General features: G+C 34.5%; 1 protein-coding gene across 1 annotated transcript in view; it reads left to right on the top strand.

The window, feature by feature from the left end:
• Positions 1–11,505, top strand: part of LOC106465525 (centaurin-gamma-1A-like) — a 113,695-nt gene that overhangs the window by 63,361 nt on the left and 38,829 nt on the right. The window contains exon 5 of the mRNA XM_022393435.1: positions 8,413–8,554. Within this exon, the coding sequence (XP_022249143.1) occupies positions 8,413–8,554 (142 nt within the window). The remainder of the gene's footprint in view (positions 1–8,412; positions 8,555–11,505) is intronic.

The following is an 11,505-nucleotide window of genomic DNA, read 5'->3' as shown; positions in this document are numbered from 1 at the left end:
TGACTATTTGTTCTCTTGAAGAAGAATAGTCAACTATTCGAAAGCGCTCGAGTTTTGGGTCTTATTTTAAGTCTATTACACTTTATATCTGATCCTCTGTGCTGACTCTTTTATCAAAATATGATTCCACTGTATTAATTCAACTTGTTTTGCTTTTAAGTTCTTTATTATATTTCAAAACCGAGTACCTTGTGTCTTATGAATTGTTTAATTACACTGCCAGCAAAACACATGTAGCAAGTTTCCAAAGTACGACAAGCAGGTAGTAACCTAGCTCTACTGGTTGATGCGTAATAAAGGTTGTTTGAAGTTTTTAACAGATTTTATTTTACCTTATGTTTTAGCCTCGCGACATAGCGGCTCATAGAATAGCTCTGAGTTTTTTTGTCAAGTACAAACGTTTAGCTCATAGCTTCGTCATCTGTTGACCGATTTGAGATCTAGTTACAATTTTGGACTCAGGAGGCCAAAACATTCGGCTGATGTATTTGACCACAACCAAGGTCTCATAGATTAATTTATTTTAATCCAGCCTCAAATAATTTCAATTTGAGTGTAAGCTGGTAAAAATCCTGATGTGTAATAAAATCGAATCTCATATATGCGCGCCCTACGTTTGGTATTGCTGGCGCACAAAAATATAGATAATAAAAATGAAGCAAAAAAAAGGCCTTATAGATTAATTTGCTCTAATCTTGCCTAAAAGAATTTCAACTGCCGTGGCATTTGAGTATTCCCTTTTGTTAATGGTTGTAAAAAGTAGAAAAGAAAGAGACAATGGAAAGGCCTAACGGATATTGGTTTACAAGTGTGGCTGTGTTTTAACAAAAGATTTGTGGTTTTGTTTTTATATAATTATATAAAGATTTTTAAAGCATGTTCTAAATAATACGAGACATTTTGTTTATATTTGTTTTGAACAACTACAATTGGTTGTTTTCTTGTGTAGTTGCATACTTTGCTTTGCACAGAATATTTATCTCACCATTGAAAGAGAAACTTGTGTATTTAATTTGGCTGTTTACACAATTTTTTTATTCGTTCAAGAACAGACCACTATTGATGAAGTAACCAGTGGTGTCGTATTATTACTGTGTATGGTAACAAATACGCACTTGAATCTCAGAACTCCGTGTTCTTCTAAACTGTTTAAACGGAGAAAAAAAAAGTTGGATAAAAGATAAGCATTTTAATCTCGAACACACAAAGAATTCATAAAACACATCGGAAAGACATGCTATTTTGTGATGTTGAGAGCATGCCGTGGCGCCAGGGTGTAATTTAAAACCTTGACAGCAGGTTGATAAGATGACGGTTGCTTTGTATGGTACAACTTCAAAGATTAATTAAACAACTTGACGTTTATCCATTGGTTGACCATTCCATTTTTTTCTACAAGTTAGAATGATATATGAAAAATACATACAATGATTTCTTTGTTTGGCTAAAAGAAGTGAATTGTAGAAATCGTAAGGGACAGTCTCAGAGGATGTAAATAAATTTAAAAAACAAAATACAAAAAATACACTCGTCATTTATCATAAAGAAAAACCCTTATTAACACAAGTTTGAGGCTCTGTTTAAGCTGTTAATGACTTTTTTTTTTCGCTGGGTTTACTGTACATTTTGTCATGCTACAACTTATTTCCTTTAGGCCTTTCGACAGGGCGACGCTGAGATTACGCATTAAGCGTCTTTTAGCAACGGAAGTTCTTATTTTTTATAAAAACAAACATAAATTTAATACTTCGTAGAGTTAAAAAGAAAACACGCGTGTTCCATGCAAACGTTTTGTTTTGTGACCTTTTAGGATGTATCAGGTTTTGGAAAATAAAGTACTAATTCATGCTTGTTTGAAGAAAAATGTCTGTATGGTAATCAAGATTATGATTACTGGTATACGAGTTCCTATTATTAGTTATTTGTGTCACACAAAACGTAAAAGTACGTACAAAAAGTACTGTCAGATGAAAGTAGCAAGAAGAAAATAATAAATTTAAGAAATTGATGATAAAATCATAAACAGAAAATAGTCTGAAAAATGTAATAAGAAAATCATAAACCTGTTATTTTCGCGACTATCAAAAGGTCGAGGTTTTTCTTCGATTTATGTTACGTGTAAATTGTTAGTTTATTTGGATCTCGGTACTTTACTTTTCATATTGGATTGTTGTGTAATTTATGTGACATACTTTTTTGGCATATTTACTTACAATGATCCAAAGTTAGTATTTTATTTTTGAATTTGAAGTGTTTGTGTGATCTTCGGTATTTTTGATAAAGATATTGTTTGAATTTTTACATATTTTTTTTTGTATTTTAACTATGGTTGAAAGAAGGCGTGTTTCTTTTTTGGTCTGTCTGACAGAGACCATTGATTTTTGTAAAGCGTATTGCACCAAAATCAATATAAAATTACCTAGAACTCAGTCTGTAGAGACTTATTTGCGAAGAAAGCGTATGTGGCTATTTGATTGTTGCCCAGAGCTAAGGTTGATATAAAAGACGTGAAAGACGTATGTTGTTCACAGTGAAAACTGGTTCAGCGAAACAAAATCGGGCAAGAACCTACGTCATCAATAAGATTAAAGTACCGTGTAGAGAACCATTATAATTAACTAGTAACCATTTTGTTAGAGATAAATATATGTTCACAGTGAAAACTGGTTCAGCGAAACAAAATCGGGCAAGAACCTACGTCATCAATAAGATTAAAGTACCGTATAGAGAACCATTATAATTAAATAGTAACTCTTTGGTTGGTGAGAAATATATATATATATATATGTGTGTGTGTGTGTGTGTGTGTGTGTGTGTGTATGTATGTATGTATGTATGTATGTATTATATGTAACACACACATATAATAATATGTTGTTATTTTAAGCATCTTCCTGCTCATCCTCTCTTTGGGGTGATCCCCTTGGCAACCGTGACATTTTACTCTGTGTATGCATAAAACAAATTCTAAAGCATCAATAAATTGATTTGCACTAAATCTGGTCGAAGGGTTCGCCAGCTAGACTGTACTTAATTACATTTTTGGTTACTATAGATCAGAAGTCAACCTTCCAAAATAGTTAATCATTTTATTTTACATTGTCTAGAAAATGTAAAAAAATGGTTATATCAAGAATGGAAAATTGAATGTAGATTAAAACTGTGGTATCAAAAAATACTTAAAATCCTTGCCTCCACCGTCTACTTCAAAAAAAGTGAAAGAAACCTGAACTAGTGTATACGCTTAAAAAAAAACCTTCCTTCCCATCTCATTGTTAAAGATTAAAACACGAAGGGATCTGTTTAGTTCTCTAAAATGTATCATTTCTATACGTGGTAATGAACAGCTGTTTGGTGCAGTCCACACGTTGTTTTCTATTTATGGTGTTAGTGCAAGTTGTTATATGACGCATGCTCGTTTCCAGCTGGAACTAAACTCACAGTGAACGTTTGTGACGTCATGAACTCAAAATCATGTCTTGTATGGCTTGAATTATTTTTTTATTGTTAAATGTCATTGCTGCATTTAGTTTAGTTAAAGATTAAATGAACAATTGTAATCTGTTGAACTTTTGAATGTAATGACATAATATGGATATGTTACTATGTTTATTGTTCTGATTTTTTTTTCTCCTTGTAATTGATGCAAAAAGACGGAACAAGAGAGAGAATCCTCAGTAGCCGCGGCACTTGAAATTCTTTTAGGCAGGATTAGAGCAAATTAAACTATAAGACCCCTTTTTTTTTCTTCCTTTTTATTAGCAATATTTTATGCGCTGGCAACACCAAGCCTTGAGCGCGCATATACCTAATTCGATTTTATTACCAGCCTACCTACCCTCAAATTGAAATTCTCTCAGGCAAGATTAGATAAATTAATCTATGAGACCTTGGTCTTAGTCAAATACATCAATCGAAAGGGCTTGATAACCTGGGGCCCGGCATGGCCAGGTGGTTAGGGCGCTCGACTCGCAATCTGAGAGTCGCGGGTTCGAAACTCCATCCCACCAATCATGCTCGCCCTTTCAGCCGTGGGGGCGTTATAATGTGACGGTCAATCCCACTATTCGTTGGTAAAAGAGTAGCCAAGAGGTGGCGGTGGGTGGTGATGATTAGCTGCCTTCCCTCTCGTCTTACACAGCTAAATTAGGGACGGCTAGCGCAGATATCCCTCGTGTAGCTTTGCGCGAAATTCATAACAAACAAACGAACAATTGATCTCCTGAGTACAAAACTGTAACTAGATCTCAAATCGGTCAAGAGATGACGGGGCTATGAGCTAAAAGTTTGTACTTGAAAAAACTCTGAGACATTCTATAAGTCGCTATTCCGTAGCTAAAAAGTCACTTACACAACATGTGTTTGTAAGTAGAGCGAACATTACCAATTACAGTTGAGTAAACAAATTATTTGAGTAGAGTATCCAAAATGTTCATTTCAATTTCTTCTACTTCCCTCCAACATCAGAAAAAGTGTTTGGGTAATAGTGTGAGGATTGAGAGATCATGCCCCAGTTACAATTTTCTCGTATCTGTGACGGATTATTGTTTTTTAATTTGACTTATAAAAACAAACTTAATACAAAGGATTTTTGTTTATATGTACTTACATATCAGCTTATCCACGCAGCATTGTGGAATGCTTAACATTCTTTACACTTGAGAGTTTCTAAGACAGAACTGCTGAAGGAAAGAAGAATTATGTTTTTCACCAAACATGGGTTCGTTTTTACAAAGAAAGTATATTTTCATAAGTGTTGTGCAATTACCATACGTTTTCGCATAGTAAGAGGGTAATTTAGTTTTATGGGCATGTTAACATTTCAGTATGTAGAGAAAAGGTTAATTATTGCTGTATAAACAGTTTGCTGGCAGAAAACGGAAAGCATCTCTTATACGGGTGAGGTTAAGGTTCATTTTAATGATGCAAGGATAAGTGTCTAGGACTTGCAACTTCTTCCAGCGCCGATGGTGTTCTGTATGATGACTATTAACTATTGCTCTTTAGTGCAATTTCTACTGCAGAAGGCTTTTGTGCAATCCACTGTGGTCAGTGTTGTCCACTTCTCTTAACGTGTTTTCTAAAGTTTATCAACCATTTGCGGACGAAGACCTGTTTGAACAACCCCAAAATGACAGATGTATATGGGAAACGTCTGTCAATGGTAGTATGAATTCCTGTTTTTACCCACATCATGTGGAGGAACTGTACGTAATATGGCTAGCTGCTTTGTCGTGATGGGGCCATACCTTATTGACATTCAATCCGCACAAAGATGGTATTTCCTTGCGGATGGTATCAGCACGTGAGGCTGATAGTAAGTAGAGTAGTTGAACTTCTCATTTTTCTCGGTTATTCCGGTATTTAACTTAACACTATAGTTGTAACTTGTAGCCAGGATAAATCTTTTTTCGCAGTTTCTGCACCATTCTTTGTTCCATTTTATGGTGTATAATCAACAATGCTTAATTTCTAGGGGGTGGTGATACTAGATCCTTGTTGACAGGTGGAGGATACGTTGAGTTTTGGAAGATAACAATTTAAACGTTATGGAGGCTACTACTTGGAAGTAGTAATGTGCTTGACTACGTCATTCAAATATGATTGGCAATGCAGATGAGGCAATTTGAAAATGAATTATTGTGTTTCCGCCTTTAGATGTAAAAAAAAAATAAATCCCAAACAGGTTCTGAATCTAAGATCCGGAGAGCTTTGACAGAAACTAAGCACTGATCATTGGCAGGGCAATGATAAACTACCCTGGCTTTTGCAGACTGTTAAGTGGACATATACATCATCCAGTGTAATGACTTATTTCCGTTTGTCATATGCCAAGCACTGCATGTATAGTTTTCTTTGGTTGAATTTCCATTCGGTTAAGTACTTTGAAGAAGCTTGTCAACACTGCCCGTATATTGCTTTTGTAGACCTAAACCGTTGATAATTTTTTTGTTTACAGTTCGGAGGGAAGTTCATACTTTAGCTACAATGGACCGCAGTGTTATTGGGTTATGTTCGGTGACAAGTTGTCAAACTTGTTTCACCAACACTCGTGTGCGACTGGTAGCAGTTAGTGAAGAACCTCCCCTCCTTTTTTTCCCCCTGTAGATGTTGTAGATGGAATCGGCATTCTTTACTTCACAGACTTGGCATGGCCTGTTGGTTAGGGTTCTCGACCAGCAATATGTGGGTCGCGGGTTCGACTCCCCGTCACCGAACATGCTCGCCCTTTCAGCCGTAGGGCGTTATAATGTGACGGTCAATCCCACTATTCATTGGTAAAAGAGTAACCCAAGAGTTGGTATTGACCATCTGCCTTCCCTCTAGTCTATCACTACTAAATTAGGGACGGCTAGCGCAGATAGCCCTCGAGTAGCTTTGCGCGAAATTCAAAACAAGCCAAACCTCTGCTTCACAGATCCGGTTTGACATTAATGCGATGTTCAACATTTACACAGTGAAATAAAACACCAGTGTAAGGGGAAGGAAGAGATAGAAGCATCAAACCCGACCCTCCCACATCCCGATAAGGAAGAAGAACAGATCCAGTTCAACACTACAGATATCCATTTCTTCAAAAAGCTAAAATTTCATGCACTATATGTGTTTATTATTGCGTTAAAGGAGACTTGCGTCGGAAGGTGCTGTAGTTTTTTAACTCTTCTTGGATGGGTTAATTTTAGGTGCTCTCTGCACTTGAAATCCTACACTTCAACTATGTTGTAACAAGAGGGTCGTGGATTTTAGTCCGTAGTCACAAGCTACTGGAATGACCAAGGATAAAGTTACCTGAAATGCATATTGTTATCACAGATCGTGAACAACTCTGTGTAATAGGTTCACTGTTATGTAAAGTGTACACGTTATTATTGAAGAAAGTGCTAGTGAAAGAAGACGGGCGCTTTTAAGTCAATAAGATTTTTGAGGAGATAAAGGTAAATACGAGAACATGTAACACTGAATGTTTCAGGAGCTCATAAAGTTGTAAATGTTATAATTTTTTCGTTTTTTTATAAGATGACAATATTAACGTCAGTTCGCGGGTTATTTTTAGTTTTACTCTTGAGGTATGATTCTGTATGTTTTAATACTTTTTTCGTTTTTTTTACAAGAAAACAATATTAACGTTAGTTTTTTTAGTTTTCCTCTTGAGGTATGATTCTGTATGTTTTAATACTTTTTTAAGTTTTTAAGACTGAAAGTGGGTCTTAATTACATTTTAGTGTTTTGAAATTACAAAATAATAAAAGGTTTAATCCCTAAACATCGATATAACATGGTTTTATAAACATTTTCCAGTGTAATTGTGTGATATTTGAAAATATTAAAAAGTGCTTCGTCATAAAACTATCATGCATAAACTCGCATCTTATGGTTTCCCATGTTACTGGAATTATAAAAATAAATAAATTTTCATTGGATTAGAGACTGCTACCTTTTATGAGTATAGGATGTTCCCGCAACCTACTGTTTTAGATATACATTCGTGTTATGAAATCTGTTCAGATACAACTATATGATTAACGTGATTTTTAATGTTTTTTTTTAATTATTTAGAAGTTTTAAGCCTTTCCTTGCAAAGAAACATAATAATAAGTTGAAACTTCAAAATTTCAAAGTATTTTTGAGCTCTTATATTAGAAAATGACAAATTACCTGAACGTATCCAGCTGCATAGATTACAAACGGTATATAATCTGTTAATTTTTATGATAACACGATAATCTATAAAAAAATATAATTAAATTTTCATATTTATGTGTTACAGTAGAAAGATAATTTACATTGTGCAAGTTTATTAGTTGTCTGGTTTTTTATCACGTAGCTCTGGAAAAATAAGAATATAAAACTGTCCAAGAATGTTTTTGTTTTTTCAAAACTTTTTTGAGCATTACCTTAAAATTACAATTTTTTCTAAGATTGTGAATGCACCAATAACAAAAATAAGGTTTATTTAAAAACTTCTTTAAAAGTTATAAGTTCTCAAACTGCTGACAATTAAAGATTTCTTTTATATTGGAATACTTTTCAATAGGAATGAAATCGGTTATTTTCATTTTCCTGCATTTAAAGAGTGCTTACTCAAATTTCTGCTAACCATAGAAAATAGTTTTTTTTGTGTTAATTATATCATTTTAAAGTGTTTTTTTTTTTTTTTGGAATTTCACTTTAACACAGAAAAGGGTTCTTTTCCCATATTTGGTAAATTGAGAATTCGTATGTGACAAATATAAGATGGCTCTTTAAATGGGATTATTTCAAAGCCACGTGTTTAGAATTCAAAGCTTACGCAAACTGAGAACGGTATTTTATGACTGATTGTGTAGTATTTATTTAACGTACAGAACTGTATATTTCTTTGTATACAATGAACTTTTACGTTTGCACAAATACTGCTTCATTGTCTTCTAGTTCAGTTGCTGGGTGGATGCTGTGATATTTGTGTTCAGTTTGGAAAATGAAGCTTCCTTCAATGCTGTCTTTAATTACTACACAAAGATGTCTCATTTCCGGAACTCTCAGGACATTCCATTAATATTAGTTGGAGTTCAGGGTAAGGCATTTTTTTTGTAGCTTTTATTTCTTTATTTAAAGTACACTTAATACACATAATTTTAAGTTGTATTTGTCTCTCTTGGGGGAAGAATCAGATGTGTGATTTTTACCCCCCCCCCATCTTTTTTTACAGTAAAAATTATAAATAATGAATGACTGTAGTTTTTAAATACCCACAAGGTGCGACAAAAAATATCAGTTTTCATGAAATAACCTTTTTTAAAACTTAGATCCAATACTAATAGTGGTTTATTAATTGATTTATCATGAACATTTAACCCTTCGTTTGCGGCTTGTGTAAATCTGCCTACCACCCCATGCGAATTTTTGCGGCGAGCCATTCAAAATGTTGCGCGAAAAATGGTAACATCATATGATGTCAAACGCAGTTGAAGGGTTAATATTAGGGATGGACGGGTCAATAATTGGTTTAGTTAAAAAAAAACGTATTCCGAACAACAGACTGACCACCCGCTAAAAGTCGGGGATTCAGAGAACAATAGAGGTTAATAACAGGCATGGTTTGAGAAGTTGGGGCTAGGTATTAAAAGTAAAACTTTTTGTTCTGTTGGTGTTTATTCGGTTAAATGTAACACACATCAATTGACTTTTTTTTCTCTCTAATTTTTGTGTATGTTGTTTGTTGTTGTTTTTGGGGGACGCGAGGGGAGAACTCGATCCCAGTTGACACCCAGTCCTGGCCGAAGCTTAGTGACCGGGTACCCGGTATTCGACCATATTTTACTACCCGTGCATCCCTAGTTAATATGGATATTAGCTGCCCACGTTTTACGAAAGTTGGTCATGAAACTATGCAGTATGTCCGTGTATGACATAAAATTGGAGTTGATATATAAATATTAAATGCCATTGCATTTTTCACACAGTAGAAACGAAAACTACAAAATAACGAACCGCACGATTTCTGTAAAAATAGTTGTTTGTTTGTTTGGATAAGCACAAAGCTTCAAAATGGGTTATCTGTGCTCTGCCCACCACGGGTATCGAAACCAGGTTTCTAGCGTTGTAAGTCCGCAGACATACCGCTGTGACAGTAGCGGGCACTTTAAAGGTAATACGAATGTACATGACGTTTCATTGAAGACGTATAGACATCGTACGTACTTCATTAAATCCCGTTATAAGATACTAGTATAAACTACGCGAGCTCCACTGCTTAATTCAGGGAATCCTCATGGCTCACAGAGGAACTAATGTACAGATCAGGCTCCTCCATTATCCTCAAGTACTTCTATAATTACCCCAAGGACACTTTCCCGTGGTATCTGCGCACGTGTGTCACGTTTGGTCCCACTAGCTTGTTAGTGGCGATATGACACATTTTCAAGCCTGGATCCCGAGGGGGGCTAATTATACAAAATCCAATGCCTTATTCGGGGTGTGAAAAAAATCCTGTAAACCTTTTCTTAGATCTTCATCGTGCGTGGTGACCTTTCTGGCACGTTTTAGCAACTTTGGTAGAGGGAGTAGGTCATATAAGTAAGGACGCCTTTCGGGTTACCCTAAATCCTCCTGTCAGGTTTGGTTCTACTAGCTCCAAAACTATGGGAGGAGTTCCCGGACGAACAAATTCGCGAACACACGACGTGAATTAATATAGGATTAATAATTTCTTCCTGAAATTAGTTATGAAAATGTAATTTATGATCGAGTTGCCATGGGTTAAGCTTAACTAATAAAAATGTGGTCAGTGGCCAATATTTTCGTTCTCATTTTACAAGGATTATATGTTACAGATTGAAATTGTTCACAATAACATAGAAATGTACTCAAAAAATGTAAACTGTTAAAACATGTATCATGCTAGTGCTTATTGAGTCCATACAAGGAGCTTTATTAGAAATAGGCTCATACACATTTTGTAAGCAGAGATAATTGATAGAAGCATGTTAATTAGTATGAATTATTTAACTTTCTACTATAAGGAGTCATTTCTTAACCTACGAGCTTTGCCTTAGTGTTGGTTGATCGAATTCCTTTAGCATTTTTACGTATCTAAAGGAGGAGGAATTAATAAGCGCACGCATAGTAACATAGTATATGTATATACACATACATATACACACATATACTACTATTAAAATATTAATATAAATAAGGTAGACTGTTTTTTATTTGAAAATATAAAATTAGGAGCACACACAAAATAACCAACAGCAGTTTATTGTTTTGTTTAAAACACAAAACGGAAAATAACAAGTAATATTTAACACAAAGTAGTACGAGAAAGACGGCAGAGTTCCCTTGACATCTCCGAGAGTTTGACATCTTGTTTTGTCGCGAGAATACAAGAAACATGTTTGAAAATACTAACAAAAAACTAATGCGTACCCCTTCAAAACTGCCTGATCTGTTCTTTTTTTTTTTTCTTCTCAAACTTTGCAAGTGTGATAATTCCACATGTCGCTTCTTCGTTTTAAAAAGTTAAATCTTTACATTTCGCGCTGTAGGACATGTTTTAAGCATGTGTATTAGTTTCGCTTTTATACTGCAGATGTGTCTTCGTGGTTGAATGAGTGGAACAGATATCCGAGTAAAGTTTTCTTACGTATCATGTTTTTTGTTGTTGTTCTTTTCATTTATTTTAACATACATTAAAGTTTTATGTTGTGTTAGATATATATGGTGTTTGTGCCTTATATATGCTTATTGTGTGTTGTACCATTTTATTTATACAGTGTAGTACATTTTGTGTAGCATATTAATAATTTATTATTGTTTATAACTTTTTAGTAATTTATTACGATAATAACGTAGCGGGGTGACTTGTGAGACAAGATTTGGTCTTAACAAGCTCACTGACAAAAATTATGTCTAAAAATTTCCCCTTTTAACATTAATGTTTGAATTTTCAGTTACTGATTATTATATATATATATATATGTGTGTGTGTGGTAATTTTTTTATATATATATCCTATGTGTTTGC

The sequence above is a fragment of the Limulus polyphemus genome, unplaced genomic scaffold, assembly GCF_000517525.1.
Source record: "Limulus polyphemus unplaced genomic scaffold, Limulus_polyphemus-2.1.2 Scaffold1971, whole genome shotgun sequence".
Lineage (NCBI taxonomy): Eukaryota > Metazoa > Arthropoda > Merostomata > Xiphosura > Limulidae > Limulus > Limulus polyphemus.
This window is presented reverse-complemented; position numbering and strand designations above follow the sequence as displayed.